Genomic DNA, 24,233 nt, shown 5'->3' with positions numbered 1-24,233 from the left:
AATCCCCAGAGAGCGGAAGCAAAAGCTAGGTTCTTGAGGCTCGAAGCAGCAGCCCACTCTCTGGACCAGGCAGCTGCGAGAGGAAAGCACAGGTAGTCCTGTGCTTGCTAGCTCTATTCAATGCACTCCATGACGTGTATCTGCAGGGTGTCGATATCCGGAGCTTGATACTGGCACTTGGGACAACAGAAATCGGGCGGCTCCTCGGGGGGGTAAAAGGGGTGATGAGCTGGGAAAAAAAACAAGCATCCGTTGATGGAGGGGACCTGTACCTGCTGAGGGGGTAGGGGAGGAGGGGAGACTACAGCGGAAGAGAAGAGAAAGGAAAGGGGGGGGAGAAGGACGAATTTGGGACCCCCCTATTCAACTGCTGTTGTTGTTGTTAAATGCCATAAGTCAGTTCTGACTCATAGGGACCCTGTATGGAGTTTCCGAGGAGCAGCTGGTGGGTCAGAACTGCCAACCTTGTAGCACTGGTGTGGTGCTATAGGTTAAAGCATTGGACCGCAAGGTCAGTATGAACCACAAGGTCTGCAGTTCAAACTCACCAGCTGCTCCCTGGAAAAACCCTATACAGGGTCGCTATGAGTCAGAACCAACTTACCAACACTTAACAACGTTCAATTACTGCCCAGTCCGCTGCCCTCAGCCAGGAGCCCACTGCCCTCCCACCTGGAGCCCCAACAGCAGAGGTGACCAGCCAGGTCACCACCCATCACTCACATGAGGCGGAGAGCATAAGCGGCTGGGGGCCCTCGACGTGCCGCTTCCGCATGTCCTCAATCTGAGCCCTTCGGGAAGAGAAACCCTCCCCATCAGCACACATGCCCACTAGGTTAGGACTGACAGACTTCAGGGGTGGGGGGAGCCAATCTAACCTAGAGAGCAAAGAGGACTCAGTCTCCCCAAGTGGCTACGGGAGGGCCCCAAAGTGCGCTCCCACCTCCTGCTGGTGCCCCAGGGCCCACCTGGTGGCCTCCTGCGAGCTGGCCTTCAGCCTGCTGTAGGCCTTCTGCAGCTGCTCCATTTGCTCCTGCAGCGTCTCCTTCTTCTCGGCCAGCTGCTCCCGAGCATGCCTCTCAGCCAGGAAGTCCGCCTTGTAGATCTCCGCCTGGGAAGCCCAGCAGAGAGGAGCTGCCGGCAGGCCCGCCCGCCCGCCAAGCCCTCCCCACAGCAGACCCACGGAGGGCTCCAGGACCAGGGCAGCTGACCAAAGGCCACCGCAAGGGGTGACAAACCAAGGAGAGAAAGCTAAGGCCCAGAGGCCCAAGTTGACCGGCGGGAGGAGGGGCACACTGACTGTAGTTACCGATGATGAAAACCTTGCGCCAATTTCCCCACATGGTGAACACACGGCAGTTCAGTATCAAAACAATCAAAATGGGGGAGGGGGGGCAACAGCTACACACACCAAAAAAGACAGCTACAATCATGTCACATGACAGGAGACTTCCCACGCACTTTTCGGAGCCCCCTCCTACATATCAATTGTTCAAAGAGAGAAGTGCCAAGAGCCAGGGCTAGAGTGGCCCCGGGCTGCCAGCCCCTCCCGTCCAGGGCAACGCAGCGGAGCGCTCTCACCTGGGCCCGGAGCACAGGGACTGTCTCCATCACTGTCTTGTGCTGCTCAGCCTCCTCCTTGAGCTTGTCGATCAGCTCCTGCTTAGCCACCAAGGCTTCCTCGGCCTGCTGTAGCTGCTGCTTCACATCCTCCAGCTGGATGCCCTAGGGAGGTGCCAGGGAAATGTGAGCAGGAGAGAAGGCTGTACCCGCCAAGGACCCAAGGGCAGAGCAGAAGGTGAGATCTTCCCGCACACTTACTAGAACCTCGGAGTCACCGAGCACAAGCCGCCTCAGGCAGACCTTCTAAGAGAGGGGCCAGACTAGCTACCACCTCAGGCCACCCATTTAGAGGCAATGTCTTGGACCCCTGCCTCCCAGGTGCCTGCCAGTGAGTGGGCCGCCCGCTTTCTTCGCAAGTCTTCTCTGTGGAGACCAACGGGCTCATTTTGTAGCTTCCTCACATGATCTGCTTCCAGGCTGGCTCCTCCTAAGTCGCTTCTAAGGCTCATCTAATCGGACCCAGACCAAAAGCAGTGCCACCAAGTGGATTCCCTTTTACATGGGGTCTCCCAGCCTATCAACGTGTACGGAGGGGATGGCCACATCTTTCTCTTGTCTGTGAGCCCTAGCGGCAAGTCTAGGAGAGGTCAGAGCTGGACAAATGAGACCGGGGCTTCCCTCGGGCTGATGGGAGGACAAGCTAGAGCATCTACTGTCGTACGGCAAGGTCCTCCCTAGGTCAGAGCTGCAATAGTCCAGACAAAACTCGACGATTAGTCAAGCAGTCCTCCCAAAAACCAATTCTCTTGAGTCTGAAACTCGGGTCTTGTACACCGATTTCCTAGAATTGGGGGGATGAGGTCCCGCTCTACTCTCCTTCCCCAGGACAGCTAAGAGAGGGCCGAGGGCAAGGTTCAGCCCCAGACAGGCCTGCGCACCCGTACTCACTCGGTTTCGCTCACTGCTGGCCATGCTGTTCTTGATGTGACTGTCATAGTCTTGGAAGAGCTGGTGAAAAGCCCCCTGTAACTGGGCCAGCTTCCGCCTGTGAGTTGATTGAGACAAAGCCCAGCCTCTTTGTGGCCCCACCTCACCGTCTCCTGTGGCACGAAGCTACCAGGAGCACCAGTACCCTGAACGCCATCAATTTGAGACAAAGCTGCTGACTGCAAGAATCGTTTGCGAAATGGTATTTTTTTTCTCAAGAAAGCTGACACTTTTAAAAGGAGAAAAACAAAGATTTATAATGAAACAGAACTGTTCTACACTCTTCAGAAAGGCCAAGTACGTAAAAACAAAGAAATGCACGTAGTCGGTTCTAGCTTCATGGAAACTGCCAAGGCGTACCAACTATACCAGTGTGTGAACCTTGATAGGATCCAATGAAAAAAAAATAAGGCGAAAAAACACGTTTGGGACCAGTGGTGAAAGCTGAAGGAAGGTCCACTGTGCATACCATAGGCCACATAACCCTAACCCTACACCCTGCAGTGGTGAGTGGTGACTGGGGTCTTGAACAGCCATCTAAGGGACAATAGCAGAGGAAAGGAGAGTGATGAGAACCGAAGAGACTTGTGGGTTAACAGACCACATGAACATCAGTCCCCACAAGTCTGAGCCCAGAAGAATAGATGGGGCGTGGCTATCACTACCAACTGCTCGCAAAGACTCTGGGTACAGTTCAGAAGAAAATGAAGAAAACTCAGTCAGAAAAAAAGACTGGGCTTACTGGTCAGAAAGAGACTAGAGGAACCCGAGACTATGGCCCAAGCGTAGCCCACTACACTCCCAGGCCCCTTTACAGCATGACTCTGGGTGGGCTCAGGAAGAGGACAGACGTTTTGTGATTTTTGGCAATGGTGAACCCTGTCACCGTACCTCTTCAAATTAGAAAATGTACATTTTCAAAGATTCCAGGGAAAACCTAGCAAATATGATCCATGTGAGGCTGGGACGGGAGGCAAGCAGCTGCATATCTCTTTAGGATCTACAAAGTAAACTCCCCTCCAACACAGCCTGGGGAGGCCTCTTCCCAAGACCAGCTTTCCTGCCTGTGACCTCTATCCTTTCCTGCAAGGTTAAGGGATCAAATCAGACTCTGAGCCACGGGAGGGAGCAAACAGCCTAAGCCTTTCTGATCTCCCTGCGTCCTGCCCCCGCTCGTGGTACGCCACTCACTTCTCCTCGGAGGCGGCCTGGCGCTCCATGCGCAGCGCGGTCTCCATGCTCTGGCTCTGCATGCGCAGCTGGTCCACCTGCACACTGTGCTGTTGCTGCAGCGCTTCCCGCTCACTCTCCAGCTGCCTGGCCTGCTCGCTGGCTGTCCGGGCCCTGTCAAGGTGGACTGGGGTCACAGCGGGCACCCAGCAGGCCTGGGCAAACCACCGGGCTTGCTCTAGATGTGGTCGTGCGTGCCACCAGCAACAACACGGGCGCCGAGGCGCTCCCGAGCTTCCCTGGGCAGACAGACGAGGAAGGGAGCCAGCGGCCTGAGGCAGTCTGTGGGGTACCTCGACGATGCACCTATCCACCTGGCCGGCCGGGTGGCTCCTGTCACAGATCCTTTCACCGGCATCAACCACTGGCTGTGGGTGTGGCCTCAAGGACCCTCGAAATGCAGGAAATGACTAGAGCATCAGCGGGGACAGTGACTCCGAGTCATTCTGCCCCCTCCCAGACGAAGCCGTGGAAGATCGAGATCGTGCAGCGTGGTGGATCGCTCACGTGTTCACACTGACAGCAACCCCCCTGTTTAGAGTTTCCGAGGAGCAGCTGGTGGCCTAGAACGGCCGACCTTGCAGTTAGCAGTCCAGTGCTTATCCTACAGTGCCACACCAGGGCTCTTAAATGACTTACTGCACTTTTTTGTTTCTTTTTTAAGTGCTGTTAAGTCTGTTCCAACTCACAGCAATCCTGTCCAGGCGTTCCTAAGAGCAGTTGGTGGGAAGAACTCCATCGAGGTTCATGTGGTCCTCCAAGACGGAGAGCTTGTTAATAGAGCCAACTAGGTGCCTTGCACCTCTGCGCTGGCGGGGCCATATAACCAAGGTGTCGGAAAACCTGACAACATGCTTACAGGAGAGCCATTCCAGAAGCACTGGGCTGGTGAGCGACGGCAAGGAGCCGCGGCCAATAAGACCAGGAGCCCTCCAGGCAGAGCGGCTGCCTCAAGGCACTTGCCTTCGGCCCTTCAGGTATGGCTTACTGACAGAGCGGGATACCTCTGGGGACTTAGCAACAGGTCCAGAGCCTGAATTGTCACCTGGAGTCCTGGTGTGACGTTGTGGTTTGAATTGTAAGGTCAGTGGTTCAAGCTCGCCAGTTGCTCCTTGGAAACCTTATGCAGGGTCACTGTGAGTCGGAATCTAATAGGAAGTTTTGGCGCTGCAGACTCGGAGCTGGACTGCTAATAGCAAGGTCAGCAGTTCAAACCCCCAGCCGATCCTCAGAAACCCTATACAGGGTCGCTATGAGTCGGAATCAACTTGACAGCACTTAACAACGTTTCCAGAACACACCGCACGACATATGTCTTATAAGTTGTGGGTAGCCACTACAATGAGCTATCACACCCAGGAGAGAGGTTACCAGGAGCCCAGGAGGGACAGCTGCCGTGGAAACGAATCAAACTGTTGGGGAATGGACACATGTCCTCACAGGAATCGGCCCCCTTGTGAACTCATGCCTTCTTGGGAGCACCAAGAAGTCTGCAGGGTAGGCTGTCCCTGCCCGCTCACCTGCCCTCCAGAGCCTGTCGCTCTTTGTTGGCGGCCTCCAAGCGGCTCTGACTCTCCTGCAGTTCCCCTAGCAGGGACGTCACCTGGGCTTTCACTGAGGCCTTGTCCTCAGCCATCTGCTGCAAGAACAAAAGCCACTTCCGGTCAGACGCGGAAGGCTTCTCCCTCCCTTTAGCACCCGCACTCTCAACAGCCCCTACAGCCCCCACCCCACCTCAGCTCTGGGAGATGGCTGAGTGATCACAGCAACATCAAGCCACCGCCACCACCTGGCCACAACCACCTCGGTGTCTGGGTCAGCAGCTTGCCACCCTGACCCTCCTGCTAGACCCTTGAAATTAGTCCCCAGCCGTCCTCCCAAGCAAAGAGGGAACTTTGATAAGCAAAGACACTCTCAGCAGGCACAACACTCTATCTGCTAGAAGCAAGGCAAGGGCCAAAGACTTCTTTGGACTATATAGGGTATGGACGCCCCAGACGTGCCCCCTACACTCGTCATTCTACAGGAAGCCCTGCGACGGTGCCCAATGCACACAGAGGTAAAGCTCAAGTCCTCTCCGGGCATCCCCTCAGCCCTCCTCCACCCGGTCTCTCCTAGAGCCCTCCCTCCGTGCCGTCTAGGTTTGCAACTTGCACCTGGAGCCCTGTCAGCCGGCAGCCCCGCCCCCTCGCTGGCTGCTGGCTACCTGCTGGCATCTCTTGAGGTGCTCCACCTCACGCAGGGCCTGCTCCCTCTGCCTCTTCAGCTCCAGCTTCTCCCCGTTCAGCTTCTCCACCAGCTGCCGCGCCTCCTGGAACCTCTGCAGGAGGAACGCCTTCTCCTCTCTCTGGCTGGCCTGGAAATGCAGCAGCTCCTCACAGCGCTCTCGGAGCATCTGGTTACTCTGCCGGATGGCATCTGGCACCAAAGGAGACAGCAAGGAGCAAGGGGAACCCCAGGGCCCAAGGCCAGAGCCGCCCACCTCTATGAGGCCTGCTCCACACTTCACTAACACTGTGCCCCGAATGTCCCCGTAATATAGTACACACACCAGGTGAGGATGCGGAGAACCCTGAACCCTCATTCACACCCTTTCGAAGCAGTCTGGTCATGCCACAACCGCGCCCCATCGAGTCCCCTCCTAGGTACACACCCAGATGAACTGAAGAGAGGGTGCAGACACCTGTGCCCCAGTGATCACTAACGCACAATTTGCAATAGCCAAAAGGTTGGCCCCAACAAGCAGCCATGCTCGCATGATAGATAAGCCCTCATGGTGGAGTATGACTAGCTACCCTAGGGACAGAGCTGGAGACCGAATGCGGAATCCAACCTGTCAATCAGAAACAAACACAAGGGGGCGGGGCTTTCAAAAGTTCCTGGGAAACTTTCACTTTCTTTTTTGGTTTAATTTTCTATTAAACTCTTTATTGTGAATTAAAGGAAGGTTTTCAGAGCAGATCATCAGATCATCAGTTTTACAGTCAACAACCTATTATTATCCCTTGACTTCCTTATTCCACAGAAGTGTTGAGGTCACCTTATTGTGAAACCCCACTTACATACAAAACCTAGAATGGGCAAGTTCGTAGAGACAGAGAGAGCGAGCGGGGAGCCACTGTTGAAGGCTGGGGGTCAGCACGTCCCTGCACAGCACTCTTCTAAACGGCGGAAACTTGCTAGGTAGATCGGACTCCATGAAAAGTGTGAACCGATCACACTTCTTCCTAAATGACTCGGGAACACCATATGTCCTGCCATAGAGAACTTATAGACTCGAAGTGACGGCCACCAGGGCTGGGCTGGTGACATGAACTCCCATGACCACTCCCATGACCACTGACTGATGATGTGCCACAAGAACTCCCATGTCCTCATATGTGTATTTGACAGTGGGGAAGAGCCATGGAGCAGGCGCAGGTCTTGGGAACCCAACCGAACAGGCGGGGGAACCAGCATGCAGTGGGGCCATCAAACAGCTACACAAAAACGGGAGGAGACAGCAGCTCCACGCCCCCACTCTGGTCAAGAAAACGCAACAGAACACTCTGCTGGCCCCAAAGTCAAACCTTCCAACGACGAGGGGTCTCCAAAAAGTTCATGGAAAATGTGTTCCGTAAACAAAACTACGTGTGGATTTCCAAAATATTTTGCAATTAAAATAAACTCCTACTAACTTGTTGTAACATGTGTGAACAGGATTTAGTTTAGGGAGAAGGAGAAGACATCAGTTTAAAATGAGTCCCTGTCAGAGCAACACGAATTCTGCTAAAATCGAAGCAAGAACAATTTATGGTGAAACTTGGATGCAAAAATGGCGAAATCACTGATGCTTCACAAAAAAATGATGGGCACAAAGCTCATAGGAAATGGGCGCTTTACAAATGGAGAACTCATTCTTGTCTAGGTGGAGCTGATGAAATGAAATACAGATGGGTAACATGCGATACTGTAGTGAATAACGGTTATCAAGATGGATTGTGAGTGTTGGAAATGCAAGGGTAGATGTTTTGTAGCAAGGAAGAGAGCGATTATTTCTCCCGTCTAAGAGTGGAGGTCTCTGGGACCACCAACGGATAAGAGCCAAGAACGGGACCCCACCCAGAGAACCGGGGATGCCTGAGATGGAGACAGAGATGATGACAAGGAGGGATGAAGCGGCTGGGGACTTTGGATCCAGAGAGGGAAAGGAACTGTGGGCCGAAGACTGAGGGGGGAGGGGGGAGCGTAGAGCACCGGCTTCTAGGATATGCCCTTTGGTCGGAAGACGAGGCATGGAGGGGATCGGAACCATCGCAATGTAACAATATACAATGGAATGAATATGGAACTGAGGTTCTCTCATGTAAACTATCATATAATTCACAATAAAACATAAAAAAATAGAAGGGACAAGACGATGCTGAAGGTGAAGTCCACATCAATTTTCAAGGGGAAGAATTAATCTTGTCCATGCCCTAACTGAAGAGGACAATTAACAGCAGCCAAGCAGCCAACGCCACAGACATCTCAACTGGTTCTAGTTACACACTTCTAACTAAAAAAGGAAAGTTGAGCAAACTTGGGGGCCGCTGGTCCGGGTAGCAGAGCTCTCAATGAACATTTTAAACAAGTGCAATCTAGATCCTGAAGGATTTCTCTACAGAATTGCAACAGGAGATGAAACGTGGCTTTGCCAGTCTGATCCTGAAGACAAAATAGAATCAAAACAATGGCTCCCAAGGGATGACAGCAGTCCAGTCAAAGCAAAGGTCAGGCCACTGTTTGGGGCTGCTCGAGGAATTTCGCTTGTTGACTTTTAGGGAGCCAAAGAATGACAACACCTGTTTATTCTGAGTGTGCTGAGAAAGTCAGCCAAAGCTTCAGGAGACAAACCCCCAGGAAAGAAAGCTTCAATGGCAATTATCAGGCGTCCTGTTCTGGTTCCGAACCGGTTTTCTTCAGTTCACACTGTAAAAACAGACTGCACTGACCTGGTTCACCTGCCAGTTCTTTCAAGATGGACTAAAAGGCTGCTGCTACCATCGCTCACAAAAGTGTCAGCAATTTGATGGAGCTTAGCGGCAAGGATGCGAATCGGGCTGCAAACCTCAAGGTCAGCAGTTCAAAACTCCCAGCCGCTCCGCGGGAGAAAGATGAGGCTTTCTGCTCCCGTAAAAATTTACAGCCCCGGAAACCCTGCACAGGGTCACTATGGGTCGGAACGGACTCCACAGCATATAACCACCTATCACCACCATGTTGAGAAAGAAAGGATTTACTATTATTATTGTTACTATGATCATTAAGGTCAGCGGTTCGAAACTACCAGCCGCTCCGCGGGAGAAAGATGAGGCTTTCTACTCCCGTAAGGATTTACACCCTCGGAAACCCTGTACAGGGTCGCTATGGGTCGGAACCGACTCGAAGGCACTTAACAACAACAACAACAAATGATCATTAATCTTTTATCACTGAATTCTATTTTTCACCAAGACTGTAAAGACTGCAAAGGGTCATTCGGCTCCTGAGGAGCGGCTGGTGGCTTTAAACTGCTGTCCGTTAGCAGCCCAACTTTCTGAAGACTCTTTCTGATCCCCTTCCCTACGTACGGCCATGTTCCAACCCGGAGGCTCCACGCCCAAGCATGTGCCTTGCCCACAGCTCTCCTGCGCACTCTGCCAGAATGCTGCCTGGCTGCCGAGGCTCAGCCCTCACACACTGCCTCTGCTTCTAGAAGCTTCTTAGTGAGACAAAAGACACTGTGAAGTGGCCAGTGGAGTCGCTGGCTGCGTTGCCATCTCCACTCTGGGCAGCCCCTAATCTTGACGGTCTCTGTTGCTCCACCTTTTCTGCACATTTCACATACATGGAGTCATACCTTCGCCCAGACGTCGTCGTGTCCTGTCCCCCGCCACTAAGGTCCTCCTTCCCTTCCCACCCCATCACAAGCATCTTAGGCCCCAACCCTTCAGTCTGACAGCCAGCTCTCATTAGATAGAGTCAATGCAGTCCACTGCTGCCCACAAGACACAGGCAGGCACCATGGCCTCTGGGGAAGCATGAGCAAAGGCACCCCACTGAGCAGCCAGGGTCTGTGCTTTCCTCTCCTACTCCCCAGCACGCTGGCCGGCCGGGGCAGGATGAAGCGGAAACCCATCTCTCAGAGCACACAGCCCGAGTTCCAGTGAGTGATAAACTACAGCTGCCACTTCAGCCAAGCCAGCCATCCCGACCTTGCACCCGCCTGGATCCTGCTCACCTCGGAGTTCCTGCTTCTCCTCCAGACAGCGCTGCAGGGTCTCAGGGACGCTCTGCTCCGAAGGCAGGTGGAGCATGGTGGGCTTGCCCAGAGAAGACTCGTCAGCCAGCACGTCCTGGTCCCCTGCTGGACCACCCGTGGGCTGCACCATCTCACAAAGCGGATTCTTCCGGAGATGCCTGTTCATCCAAGACGGCAGAGTCTGGAAGACAAAGGCCGCACACACTTCACCCCAGCCCCCTGAAGACTTCTCAACACCCAGGGATCTAAAACTGGAATATGATTTGACCCTAAAAAAGAACCAAAGGATTGATGTGTGTTATGACACTGATGAACCTTAACAACAGGCTGAGTGAAAGGAACCAATCACAGAGGACTACCACGGGCGGTGTCAGTCCCGTTACATGAATGTCCAGAATCGGCAGGTACAGAAACTCCCTAGCTGGCAGTTGGCAGCGACTGGGGGGCAGCAGGGAGGAATGAAATTGAGTGGTGGAGACGGGTGCATGACCTGGAACGCATTACAAGTCATGACATTGTGTACTTTGATAGGCTGACTTATGCAATATGTGAATTCGATTTTCAAAGCTATTGTCGATACTAGTCACAACAATAATGGCAGGGAGTGCGGAAGTATAAACTAAACAAGACTGTTGAAGTTGGGAGGTTGGTACACGGGATTTACCCCACTATTCTGTCTACTGTTGTACACCTTGGGAGCTTTCCATAATTAAATGCCCAAGGCACCATCGTTTGCCACCTGGATACGTACAATAACCTGCTAACAGGTCACCCTGCCCCTACCCTTCTCTCCCCCACCCCCACTACAGTCGGTTCTTCCCACCACAGGCAGAACAATCCATCTAAGATGTACTTCCGAGTCCGTCCCTTCTCCCCTCAGAACCCGCCTCGGTGTAAAAGCCAAAGGCTCTGTCCCATCTGGTCCCCACTCCTTCCTTCCCTCGCTCACTTTGCCCCAGCTACACCGGTCTCCTTAGGAGCTGTTGTTGTTGTTGTTGTTAGGTGCCATCTAGTTGGTACCGACTCATAGCGACCCTATGCACAGCAGAACGAAACACTGCCCGGTTGGCCTTAGTAGCTAGTTCCCCGAAAAAGTCGGGCACCATGCATTCCTCCTCAGGTGGTAGAAATGGAGTGAGATCGGATAGATAGTAATTGTTTTTGCAAAGTGCCCAAACTGAAGCATAGGAAGTAAGACATTGATTGACTTGCTATATTTGAGGTCTTTCTTTCTGAAAGATTTAATGGCTTCAAATGCATTCAAGCCGGATGGACAGAAAATGTCTCCGAGCGTCCTTACGCTAGTCAGAGCCTGCGGCCGAGGAGAGGATCCAGCACCGTCCCGCTAGCCTGGCTCTCGAATCAGCCCCCTCGGCCGGTGCATTAGAAGCGCGCGGCTGGAACCAGCCAGGGCCCAAAAGGAGGGGCAGCGGGGACGCTCAGGGAGTCTCGGCGAGGCGGCGAAGCGCCTGCCGATGGTACACGGTCTTCGGGAAAGAGAACCATACCTGTCAACAGAGACGGTCCGACGTGGAAAAGGCGAGAGCAGCGGGCCTCCAACGCGCCCAGATCCCCAGCGCTCCAAGAAAGCCCCACTTTACAGTCGCCCTTCCCTTCTCCAGCAGTCGAAACCTGCACTTCCGGCTTCCTGTGTCGTAGCCGTGGGATCCGGAAGCGAATCAGGCAAGCCCCCGACCTGGCATCCACAGAGGATGGCGAGAGCTACACTAGCAACTCAAGGCCGCAGCCTGCACAGAGGAAAGCCCGAGGCCGCCATGCTCGGTCGGTCTCACGGGCCACTCGCCAAGTGACAAGTTCCTCCTCGGGGCGCCGCACCCACCACACCCCTTCGGCTCCCGGGGCGTCCGGCGGCGTCCCGTCCCTGCCTGGGGAGGAGCCAAGATGAAGCTGACCAATAAGGGTGGTTTGCGGACGCCGGGTCCTATGAGAGGGCGGGGCTCCAGAGATTGCGAAGCTGAGGGGAGGGGGGGAAACTATCCAGAGGAGGCGTGGCCACGCTGCCCAGCGGAAGTCGGCGCTCCGCGAGGGCTCATGGTCGCCTGGGGTCGGCGGGAAAGCCGAGACACTAGGGCGGGGCGGGGCCCGGCAAGAGATGGGGACTCGGGTGAACGCCGTGGAAATGAACTCCAGAGAGACAGCTGGTGATGCGGAGCGACGGCGACGAGGACAGACAGCGGCCCGTGACCCGGCAGCCAGCGCTGGTGCCTGAGGGGCGGGGCTGGGAGAGGCGTGGAGGACCACCACGAGGGCTGGGGATGCGCGCGCACGTGTCCTGGGTCGGCCTGTCTCGTTTCTGTCTCTCTCTTCCTCTTTCTCCCTACTCTCTCGCTGCCCCGCCCCAGCCCGCCCCATGCGGGAGGGGTCGATTAAAGCCCCGCCCCATGAGTCTCGCCTGAGGCCCATCGGCTCAGCCGAGGCCCCCGCCCCCGCTGGTTAAATGGGCTGGCGGGGCGCAGCCCCCGGAAACGGCCACACAGTCCGGGGCTGCGAGTGCTGCAGGGAACTGTGAGGTGGCGCAGGTAAGTGAGTCAGGCAAGCCAGAAGAGAGGTGAGGCTGCCCGCCAGCACCAGCTACCCTGTGGATGGGCGGGACGGAGTGGAGAGGGGCTTAACAGAACAAGGTGTTCCCTGCAGCCCCCATCGGGCCGCTGAGGACACGGAGTCCCTTTGAGGGATGGTGACTTGCCCAGGGTCACGCTGGTTAGCAGCGATAGAGCTAGAGCAGAGTGTAACAGGTTCCCCCGCTTGTTGCTGATTTCCCACTGGAGTGGCCATGGTGTGATGCTCAGAAGGTACTCCCTGAACTAAGACAGCCGTTTCTAAACCGGCCTGGCCAGCCCTGGGCGCCTTCACGGAGAGTGGTTTCAGTCAACAGAGTCCCCCGACCAGATGCTTTTCCAGTAATGGACTTGTCAAGGAACCTTTTGTTCCCCCCAGAGAAAACCATGGCTGAGCAGGTGGCCCTGAGCCGGACCCAGGTGTGCGGAATCCTCCGGGAAGAGCTGTACCAGGGCGATGCCTTCCACCAGTCTGATACCCACATTTTCATCATCATGGGCGCCTCGGTGAGTTCTTCCCCAGCCCCCACATCACAAAAACCAGCCTTACTGGGACATTGCGCCTGACCTTTCCCTGCTGGTGGGGGCCACAGAGGCACTACAAGGCTTCTCTCTTTCTACGTGTGACACCTGCTCGGCACCGCATTCCTTGCTCTCAGCATTTCTAAATCCACACTCAGCCCTGGGACTTGGATCCAGTGGGAGGACTTTCTCCGCCACCTCGGCTAGCCGCAGCCTCCTCCTCCCCCCCCCTCCTGAGAAAGCTGAGCCGGACCGGGAGGATCTCTTTCAGACTTGCTGGTGACTTTTAAGTGTTATCCAGTAAATTAGTCCCAGAGGCAAGATCTGAGACCCAATCATCACCTATTGCTAACAACACCTCTGGTCCCTGGAGACAAACAGTCTGCCTTGCTTTTCACATCATCGCTTTACCCCAGTCTCTAAGACCTGATGGGGAACTGACATTTTGCTTTGCAAAGACTTAATGAAAAGGCAGAGAGGTACAACCAGTTGACCCAAACCTGCTGGCCTTCATGTGACCATATTTGCCATAAACCGCACTGGTATTGTCTTAGGCTAGAGTTGGCGAGGGTGGGCAGTACTGCTCCTCCTCATTGGTGCTGGAGGCTTTTGGCACCTTTGTGTTTCTGATCAGAGGTTGGGAAAGAGAGCCCCCAAAAAACAAAACGAGGCACTTGAGTCCAGAGCAAGAACAAGACCAAGCTCTGGGCTCTGCCTCCCACGTCCCCCTCACCCCCAGGCAAAGCAGCAGGTTCCCTCAAGGATCTAGAACTTCATACCTGACTGGGGGGGGGTGGGACGGGGAGAGAACTGGTATAGTTCTCAGAGCATCCAAGCCCCCTCACCCCCAGGGAAAGCAGCAGGTCCCCTCAAGGATCTAGCACTTCACACCTGACTGGAGGGGGGTAGGTAACTGGTATAATTCTCAGAGCATCCAAGCCGGCTGGCCCACAGACGGATCCCACTGGGGTGGGTGGATTGTTGGATGCCACCCCAGAGGGTTTCCTAGGCTGTGATTTTTCTAGAAGCAGATTGCCACCTCGGTCTCCCTCATAGCCTCTGGGTAGATTTGAACTGCTAACCTTTCCATTAGCAGCCAGTGCTTAAGCACTACACCACCCGACAGCAAGGTTCCCCTTTGCTCTCCTCTGCTCTGTGAGAATTCCTCCTAAGAGCCTGTGTGGGGTTTCAGCAGAGTGGGTGGGTCCTCCCTTCTAGAGCACTTCAGAAGAACCCCCACCGTGTACTGCTCTGGGGAACCACACATTCTCTGCTGCAGCCCCAGCCCCTGCCACTGCCATCAAGGCCCTGTGCTCTCTGGGAGACTAGGTTGAGTTCAGGAGAAACCAGTGGGGCTGGGAGTGGGCCCAGGGCCTGGAGAGCCCTGGTCAAGGGAGACCCTTGGTGATAAAGCGAAGAGCAGAGGCAAAGCCCTGAGTCAGTGCAAGCTGGCCATGGCCTAGAAGCCGGCAGGAGGCCTGTGGCTGGCAGGCCCAGAGCCTAGGCAGGTTGGGTGCGCGTGATCCCACACCTTCACCCCCACTTCACTTCCTTTCTGGGGCAGCCTGGCTATGTGGACACTTCCCCACAGTTACCATTACTGTCACCCTGCTGTGTGGCCACTTCCCCTTCCCCACCCCCACGCAGGAAGGGAGTGGGAGGGCACACGATGCCATAGGCAGAGATCCCAGTCCAGAAAGCTCTGGGATGAAAGAACCTAGTTTCTCCTTAGGGACCATGAAAGGCCCTGTCTTTCCCCATCTGATTGAACCTCCTCGCGGCTGGCTAGTTGAGCTGCTTGCACACAGAGGGCTTGAGAGGGAGAGCATGACTGGGAATCTGTGAGAGGAAGTCACCTCGCTGGGCCTCAGTTTCCCTGTGGGAAGGAAGCATGAGGACTTTGGGCAAGGAGGACTGAGCGGCCGGGCTCCACCCCTTCCCCTTGGGCAGATAAGGTTCTTGCTGTGTCACCATTACATTACGTTGGCACTGCCCCAAAGGCCTGTGATTCATGGCCCCCAGGGTGGAGGAGGGAGGCCCCTTTGTCAGGGTGTCAGGCCCTGTTGACTCCCAGCTTCCTCCCAGATGGCCAGCAGCCAGGCCTGAGGCTCTGCCCCTGCATGCCAGCCACTTCCTGGCCCCTGTGACCCCCAAGGGGAGAGGGTCACAGCCTCCCCCCCCCCAAAAAAAAAAAAAACAACAACCAAGAAAGATGCCTCCAGGAAGCAGCAAACACCTCGGCGGGCAGTTCTGACATGGCTGGAGACCTTGATCGGACCTTTCCCACTGTAGTTCTGAGGGGAAATGAGGGCCCCCCCGCAACTCTTCTCACAACTTGAAGCCCTTTCATGACCCCAGCTGACCACGTTGAGAAAGATTCGATCGACTCAGCAAGCTGAGTGGTTTCCTAACATGTTCCTTTCCTCCCAAAGAGGCCGATGAGGGGCAGTCGGGGCGGGGGGGGGAACGACACTACCTGCCTTGCCTCCTGCCCCCACTGCTCTAGCTCCTACCTCTCCTTTCTCTCAGTGACTTGGAGACAAGCTGACGGTTGGAGGGGCTGAGCTGAAACTAGGCAAGCAGGTTTTATCTGTAGTTAATCCCGAAGGGTGTGGGTCAACTGTGACCTAGTGAAAAGGGACACACAGCCGTCAGTGCTCCCCGCCTTCAGGAATTGGATCATAAGCAAATGTGACTTGGTATCAGGAAGGTTTAGCAGATTGTGTTAGTAGGCATTGTCGCTTTCAAAGCGGCTGTTTACCTAGGCTGGGCTCGCTATGTACAAGGTCACCATAGTAAGTTGCCTTGCAAGTGTCATGCTAAAAGGCATACCAGGTAAGTTTACCTTCTGGTGAGCCTCAGTGCCAGCCCAGGTGATGGCAGATCTTGCCTTTTTGCGGGCTTGCGTAAGCCACTGTAGGTCAGACCGGCTAGACCACATCTATGAAAGCGTCGCTGGAGTTACACTTTCGGCATTGGAATCCGAGTTCGGCTAACCTTTGTGGGGGCCGATCCCACACTCCTAATTACACGGTTGCCGGCTCCCTGTTTTGTTGGTCTTCAGGAGACTGACAGCTGGAAATCCCCTCCCCAGATGGCACGGAAATGGCTTGCATGTATTCCTGGGTTCTCTTGAGTTTGGACTTTGGTAAATGACACAGTTTTGCATTCCATTTTGCAGCTGGTGGTTGCTCATGGGTTAATTCCCTTTTCTCCTGTTTAAGGGGTAAGAAAGAGCAGGGCCCAGGACTGCAGCTTGAGGGGATCTCAGACTGAGCTCACATCCCAGAAGTCCCTCTACTCCGAAGGGCAGAGTCATTTTGCCTGTTCGGCAACTTTGTACAGCTTGGCTCTTACAACCTGGAGTCCACTGCACCTGACGTCTCTGCCTCCACGGCCTATTGGGCCGCCTCATCCACGTGGAGTTTGCTTTTTTCCAATTTCAGGCAACTTTCCCCCCACACACAGCAGCACAGTGTCCCGAGTGGGTGAGGAGGGTAGTTCCGCCAGTTCTTCCACCCACTCCCAGCCCAACTCGGTCTGCTTTTCCTGGCAGTTCCCTGAGGTCCACACCGAAACGCACAAGTCTGTCCGGTCTTGTCTACTCTCAATTTCTAACGTGATTGCACTGGGGAAATGCACCGGGTGCTCCTTCTCAGGTGGTCAGCCCCTACCCCTCGGCTAAGCAGCATCTCGTGTCTGTTTACCGTTCCTGACTTTCATCAGCTGTAAGTCCTTGAGGAGTGCCCCGTCACACAGCTTCTCTGGCCAGGGGTCTCCACTGCATGGTTGCTTTGGGATTTGCCTTTCCCCAGATGACTGGCAGAAAATGCCATCAGTCAGCCCCGGGCTGCCTCCACCCTATAGCCTGCCTTCTGCCCAGTCTGACACCAGCTGATCCTCCCAGGGCACGGTGCTCCCTGCAGTGGTCACACTCTCGGCCTATAAGGAGTGACTCAGGGACCCTGGCTCCATGTGGCTACTGTTTGTAGGTGCCTGCTGTCAGGCTTCTTGTGAAACCATCAAGTCACTTCCAACTCATAACAGCCCTGTATAGGGTTTCTGAGGCTCTGGGTTTTCAGTCATTGCAGTAATGTGTGTCTCCCACAGAGTGGCTATTGGACTCAAACCGCCAACCTTGTGGTCTGTAGTTCAGTGCTGATTACGAGTTTCTACTGTGAGTGGATCTGTAGTTTACGAGATACTCTTCTGTAGCTGTTGACTTTAATAAGGTTGAAGCCCTGTACAGGAGCAGCTGGTGGCCTAGAACTGCTGACCCTACAGAGCCACCCCAGGAGGAGATTGCTGAGCACTGTTTCCCTTTCATCTCCTTTACTGGTGACTTGAATGGTGATTGCTGGCTTTCAACATTGAGCCGCTGACTACAGGGCTCGTTTTGCTTCTGCATGGCTTTGGGCATGTGTGTCTGGGCCATCCAGGTCGTGGCTCTTTGACACTCATCTAGTCTTTGTCCCTGTCAGTCCCTTGCGCCTTCTTGAGTCCATCTTGGTCAGTTGGCTTTGTCTCGGAACTTGAGCATTTCGCTGAAGTAACCTGATGTGCCTTAAGGTTGTTCTGTGACTCATGCCTGCGGCTTTGCCCCCTCTTCGAACCCTAACTTTGGGCTTTGTTAACCGTTTTTGTTTTCCATTTTATGTTTTCTTTGGTTTCTAACGTAAACACTGATCATTCCTTTCTTGGGCCCACCGTAACCAAGTCCTACCAGCTGGGTGGCTTATAGCCACAGACACCCGACTCTCTCCCAGTTCTGGGTGGAGACGGCCTGTGAAATGCTCGCTCTCAGGACTCCAACCGCAGCCTCCGTGGTCATGTGACCTCTTCCCTGTGTGTCTTCTCATCGGCACCCAGGCCTGGCTGTCCTCCCCTTAAAGCTTGCCATGGGCATCGGTTCTGGGTGGACACCGCACTCGCGTTTTGACCCCCACTCCCCTGGTGTCAGTTTGCACTGCAAGGCTGGTAGGTGAAGCTCACCATCTGCTCCTTGGAAACCCTCTACAGGGTCACTATGGGTCGGCGGCACTGGTTTTACCACTTGTCTACCTTAACCCACCATTGATTTGCTTAGAAGTGGTTGGTTTGCTCTTGTTTGCGCTTTCTTTCATTTTCCAGGGTTGTGGTCCCAAAAGGGCTCTGTCTACTCAAGAACATTCCAGTTGGGTGAGGGACACAGTTTGCATAATGGCCCAGCAGAGCCTCCCGTGTGTAGCATCCTGGGGTCAGGGTTAGAAGCCAATGTCATCTCTCATTGGAAGGCTCCTCTGGGGACAAGATGGAGATATGAGTGACCACTTGACGTCCCTGGGCAAGGGCCCAGATCTGGGCATCAGGGCCAGAGACAAGGGACATAGACTTCCCTTGTCCGGTCACCTCTGACTAAGCCTGTTCACTTTGCCACAGGGCGACTTGGCAAAGAAGAAGATCTACCCAACCATCTGGTAAGCACCCCTCCCACCCCCGCTGCCCCCACAGCTTCCCTCAGGGACCAGCCTGGCCATGCCAGCCTCACATGGCAGCACTCTGTCCATAGGTGGCTCTTCCGAGATGGCCTCCTACCCGAAGACACCTTCATTGTGGGCTATGCCCGGTCTCACCTCACAGTGGCCGACATCCGCAAGCAGAGTGAGCCTTTCTTCAAAGTGAGTGCCCCCTCCCTTGGCTTTACCTGCCCCAGGTGGGAGTCAGGCCCTGGCTACAGGACCCCAAGGGGCCTTTCTGCGTCTCTGCCCACTCTCCCTCTGCTGCTACTGCTTCAGTGGCCCCTGGCCAAAGCCCTCTCCAGTCTGGAAGCCCACTAGGAGCCCCCAGAAGCATCTTCCCTGAATAACCCACACAAGTGGTGGAATGAGGGGAGCCCCCACCACATGCAAAGCAGGAAAGGGATGAGTCTGTGTGTGTGTCTCACCCAGGCCACCCCAGAGGAGAAGGCCAAGCTGGACGAGTTCTTTGCCCGCAACTCCTATGTGGCTGGTCAGTACGACCAGCCGGCCTCGTATGAGCGCCTCAACAGTCACATGAACGCCCTGCACCACGGCTCCCAGGCCAATCGTCTCTTCTACCTGGCCCTGCCCCCCACTGTCTACGAGGCTGTCACCAAGAACATCAGGGAGACCTGCATGAGCCCCACGTAAGCCTGTCCCCAGCCCTCCCTTCCCACCATTGTCTAGTCCTCGTTGGCAGCCATCCCCCCCACGGGCCACCAGGTGGCAGTGTTGCTCCACGAAAAATCTCACTGCTGTCTGCTCTGGGCCCAAAGTGCTGCCATCTCGCTTTCAGTCGGCCCTCGTTTAGTGCCCCACATCTGCTCCTTAAGCCCAGTCCTCTGTGCCCTTACCAGCCTCGAGGCCCCAGCGTCAAATGTAGGACGGGAAAGAGAGCAGGGTCTTGATGGGGGGGGGGGCCGGAGTCTCATGAGCACTTCCCGGCAGTGGCTGGAGCCGCATCATCGTGGAGAAACCCTTTGGTAAGGACCTGCAGAGCTCCGACCGTCTGTCCAACCATATCGCCTCCTTGTTCCGTGAGGACCAGATCTACCGCATCGACCACTACCTGGGCAAGGAGATGGTCCAGAACCTCATGGTTCTGAGGTGCGTTTGCAGCGGGAGCCCCAGGAGCAGCCACCGTTGGGGTCCTTGGGATCCCTCGGAAGTATGGGCCCTGTTTCTCCCCACTCCCCCCCACAGGTTTGCCAACAGGATCTTTGGCCCCATCTGGAACCGGGACAACATCGCGTGTGTGATCCTCACCTTCAAGGAACCCTTTGGCACCGAGGGCCGGGGCGGCTATTTTGATGAGTTTGGAATCATCCGGTGAGAGCTTTCTTTCTGGGAGGTCAGTGTAGGCTACGGGGACTGGATGATGGGAAGTATCCCTACATGAGCGAGCCTTCCACTCCCCAGGGTCTCTGTGGTCAGGAGTCGCTCACTGTCCTGCCTGCCTGTCGGGAGCTGAGACGGACGCGTCCCTCGGTCCATCCCCACCTGGAAACAGGGCCTGATGGGAGCTCCCTATTCTCTCCCTGCCAGGGATGTGATGCAGAACCATCTCCTGCAGATGCTGTGTCTGGTGGCCATGGAGAAGCCTGCCTCCACCGACTCAGACGACGTCCGAGATGAGAAGGTGGAAATGCTGCCCTCTTTCTGGCCTTAGCTTCCCCCTTGGGAGAAGCATGGGTGTGGGAGGTGGTCCTGAAGGGAAAGCGCTTTGTGGCTGGGACTTGGTGTGCGGCTGCCCCAGGCGGGAGAACGGCACAAGCAGGGCCCTTCTCTGTGGCGTGCTCCCAGGTCAAGGTCTTGAAGTGCATCTCGGGAGTGAAGAGCGATGACGTGGTCCTGGGCCAGTACGTGGGCAACCCCAGCGGGGAGGGTGAAGCGACAAAGGGCTATCTGGATGACCCCACAGTGCCTCATGGCTCCACCACGGCAACCTTCGCTGCTGTCGTCCTTTATGTCGAGAACGAGCGGTGGGACGGTAAGTGCGAGCAGCCACAGGGGAGGACCGAGGTCTCCTACACACACATACACGTTCTCACTGGTCCGCGCGACCCAAGCCGGGCCTAAGGCCTCACCGCTCCTGACCCCCAGGCGTCCCCTTCATCCTGCGCTGCGGCAAGGCCCTGAATGAGCGCAAGGCGGAGGTGCGGCTGCAGTTCCGCGACGTGGCCGGCGACATCTTCCACCAGCAGTGCAAGCGGAACGAGCTGGTGATCCGCGTGCAACCCAATGAGGCCGTGTACACCAAGATGATGACCAAGAAACCTGGCATGTTCTTCAACCCGGAGGAGTCCGAGCTCGACCTGACCTACGGCAACAGATACAAGGTGCTTTACTGCAGGGACGGACTGGGCGGATGGGGCGTGGGGATTCCAGAAGACGGTAGGAAGGAAGTACCACCAAGCCCCTTTTGTCCCCTCTTGTCTGGAAGAACGTGAAGCTCCCTGATGCCTATGAGCGTCTCATCCTGGATGTCTTCTGTGGGAGCCAGATGCACTTTGTACGCAGGTGAGAGGCACTCCCCCTTCATGGAGCCCCCCCCACACACCTCCCCACCGCCCCCCTACCCTCACCGCAGACTGTACCTTCCCAGTGACGAGCTGCGCGAGGCCTGGCGGATCTTCACACCGCTCCTGCACAGGATCGAGCGCGAAAAGGCCCAGCCTGTCCCCTATGTTTACGGCAGGTGGGAACCAGGATAGGGCTGGGGGGCTGCAGGGGGACGGGGACTGGGGGGCTCTAGCCTGTCTCACCCTGGTGCTGTTCCCCAGCCGAGGTCCTGTGGAGGCAGACGAGCTGATGAAGAGAGTGGGCTTCCAGTATGAAGGCACCTACAAGTGGGTGAACCCCCACAAGCTCTGAATGGCTGCCCCACCAGACCTGCTCTCTGCCCCCAGCTCAGTAGGACTTTGGGACCACAGGCCTCAGCTCCACATTCCCTCCCCTCAGGCTCAGGCCCTGAGCCCCAGAACATTCCAGAATTCAAGCTGTGTGCAATGACCTTCCTTACTGTGTGGGCCCCGTCATGTGTCCTGTGACCTGGGACAGGAGTAGGAGTGTGGGCGTGGCTGAGGGGCTGTGTACACTCCTCCCCCTGAGAACTCAGAAACCAGGGAACCCTGTGCGTGTGGCTGCACTTCCCAGGGCGCGGGTCCACACCAGCCTCACTAACTGGACATTCCGGATCAGCAGTTGGCAGGCTCTCCATGCTGCCCAGCACTCCTTTGTCGCTGGTCTCCTGGGTGCCCCTCTGCCGCCAGCTCTTTCCAGCTCCTCTACGGGGAAAGCAGCTGGACCCTTCCCCTTGACTCCTGCCATTAAAGCTACAAGTTCCCCCGCTGTGACCTGTGTCTCCCTGTTTCTCAGCCCATTGTGCCCCTCACCAAGTCCCCATTGGCTCAGCCCCGTAGTCACTTCTCTCTCCCTCCTGGAGTTCCCACGGAAGACGGAACTGAGGAGGGAGCAGGTTTTCAGGCCTGGGCGGAGTGGAAGGGAGCGAGCAAGGGATCAGTCCAGCCCAGGCTACGCTGGGCCCCATTCAAAGGCAAAGGCTGGAGTTGGGAGCTAGGACAAGTCCTCCTGGCTGCAGCCTGCCAACCACCACACTCCGGGAGACTTCAAACCACAAGAGTGATGTCCTCCCAGCTCTGGAGGCCAGAGTCTGAAGACATACTATCAGTAGGGTCTTTCTCGCTCCCAAGGCTGGAGAAGAGGAGCCTGCCTTGGCTCTGGTGACCCCCTCCCCATGTCCCCACCCTACTGCAGCATGACCTCAACAGATTCCATTTGCAAAAACACAGTTTTCAAATAAGGTCTCATTCTGAGATTCAGGAGGGACACTGCCCAGAACAGGCTTTCCTGAGCACTGGGCTAAGCGCTTGGGGGTTGGGGGGCAGCAGGGAACACACATAGGCAGGGGTCCCTGCATCCCTGGGCCTGACTTCTATCTAGTAGGTGAGGCAGATACAAGACAATAAACAGCCAAGTTGAAAGGAAGACAGGGAAGGTCCTGCTCACCCAGCAAAGACCCAGCTCTCGGTGAGAGCAGCCTTCTGTCAGGGAGAAACATAGAAAGCAAACCAAGCACAGAACTGGCCCCTCATATGGGAAGCCATGTGGCCAGAACCACACTTCTCCCTGTTCCCACTAGTGACACGTCGCAGCTGTGCTAGGAGCGAGGTCATCTGCAAGGACCAGGCTGAAGAGGGAAGAAAGGAAGTGCGGGCCAAGAAACGGGCCTTTAAAGAGGGCCTTCCCTCACCTGGGATCTGACTGACAGATAGGATAGGGACCCATGACCTGAAGGAGGAGCAGCAGCAGCAAAGGGAACCCATAAGCTAGTAGAGCTGTGAGGAGCACCCATGCCTTCTCCCTGCTTACCACCAGAGGGAGACTTTGAGACATTGGGAGGCGCTCCCATGCCTTCTCCCTGCTCACCACCAGAGGGAGACACTGGACTTCCGTCTTGTTAAGTGCAGTTGAGTTGGTTTCTAAGCAGTCCTCCCAGGGCCCAGTCTGACCCAAGGTTGCCTGCTGGCTCGGTTACGAGGTGGGTGTTCCTGGAAGCTTAGAAAACATTCCCCCCAAAGAGTAGCAGCTGGTTCCCAGGGTGGAAGAGGGACACCACCGCCACACAGGCCCCTATGCACAGGAGAGAAAGGGGTGGGAAGACATCACCCATTGAATCCCCTCAGCAGGTCCGCTCCTGGTGCCTACAGTAAGGGCCAGAAGAGGGCAGTCATCTACTAGCACCTGGGTGTCGCCAGCCACACGATATAATAGTCACCTGCTGTCATCTCAGGACAGACACATAGGGACAGTGGACTACCCCCCCACACACACACCGCCATCACACCCACCCTCTGGGTCTTGGGTACTGGGCAGGACTCCAGGCCAAGTTGGGGCTTGGGGCTCACGGAGTGAGGAGGACATTTTGTCCAGACCACCATGGCCCCGGATCAGGGACACAGGCTAGTCTCAGACCTCAGTGGAAACGGGCCCCCAGCCCCAGCCAGGGGACATCTCAGACCCAGGAGCAACCCTAACTGCTCCATTGGAGTGTGGAGGAGGTGGGGGGGGGGATGTGGAAGCTGGAACAAGGGCAGATGGGTCACTTCTGCACCCCAAGAAGCAGGCAGCAGCTACCATACCTAGAGAGACCCTTTCTTAATGCCCCCTTCTTGACTGACGTGTGCAGTAGTGCTCTCTGAAGAGAGGGGGCGGGCAGACAGCTCGCCATGCAAATGCATTTTCCTCTGCTGTGTGTCTGTCTCTTCTTCCCTAGCTCCAGTACGACCTCAAACGAACTGAGCAGCTCCCAAGACCTAATTCTTAACAAGGTGACATTACCAGGCACTGGAGTTAGGACTTAAGTGTCAGCCTATAGCAGCCCCTCAGCAGACTTAATGTCCCCATCTTTTTTTTTCTTTCTTTCTTTTTTTAAATAATGTCCCCATCTTGCTCCTGCTGACTAACCACCATGAGAAATCCACTCCATTCCACTCCTGGGATCCGGTGTCACAAAGACCCTTTGTGCTGGATGGAGGACAAGTGTGGGATCCTGCCCAACACAGAATCTTC

The 24,233-nt window shown here is 55.6% G+C and overlaps 2 protein-coding genes across 3 annotated transcripts; one reads left to right on the top strand and one right to left on the bottom strand.

Annotated features, from left to right (window-relative positions):
- Window positions 1-113: 113 nt before the first annotated feature.
- Window positions 114-10,214, bottom strand: IKBKG (inhibitor of kappa light polypeptide gene enhancer in B-cells, kinase gamma). Of its 2 annotated transcripts, XM_006877985.1 has the most exons (9): window positions 10,022-10,214; window positions 5,987-6,198; window positions 5,301-5,419; window positions 3,742-3,894; window positions 2,512-2,608; window positions 1,582-1,725; window positions 969-1,111; window positions 754-791; window positions 114-301 (listed from the first exon to the last, which is right to left on the bottom strand). In XM_006877985.1, exons 1-9 carry the CDS (start codon window positions 10,206-10,208, stop codon window positions 114-116), a joined length of 1,281 nt encoding a protein of 426 aa, XP_006878047.1. In that variant the 5' UTR covers window positions 10,209-10,214. The 2 variants fall into 2 exon arrangements, with proteins under 2 accessions (XP_006878047.1, XP_006878046.1); XM_006877984.1 differs by lacking the exons at window positions 1,582-1,725; window positions 3,742-3,894 and having other exon boundaries at window positions 10,022-10,208.
- Window positions 10,215-12,500: 2,286 nt separating this feature from the next.
- On the top strand, window positions 12,501-21,515 carry G6PD (glucose-6-phosphate dehydrogenase). The gene is given in 13 exon segments (XM_006877983.1): window positions 12,501-12,582; window positions 13,001-13,128; window positions 18,562-18,599; window positions 18,692-18,800; window positions 19,071-19,288; window positions 19,590-19,748; window positions 19,845-19,970; window positions 20,187-20,280; window positions 20,445-20,631; window positions 20,745-20,980; window positions 21,085-21,161; window positions 21,247-21,339; window positions 21,425-21,515. Coding segments are annotated over 13 exon segments (1,638 nt in total).
- The last annotated feature ends 2,718 nt before the right edge of the window (window positions 21,516-24,233 follow it).

Source organism: Chrysochloris asiatica, unplaced genomic scaffold (assembly GCF_000296735.1).
Source record: "Chrysochloris asiatica unplaced genomic scaffold, ChrAsi1.0 scaffold00758, whole genome shotgun sequence".
Lineage (NCBI taxonomy): Eukaryota > Metazoa > Chordata > Mammalia > Afrosoricida > Chrysochloridae > Chrysochloris > Chrysochloris asiatica.
This window is presented reverse-complemented; position numbering and strand designations above follow the sequence as displayed.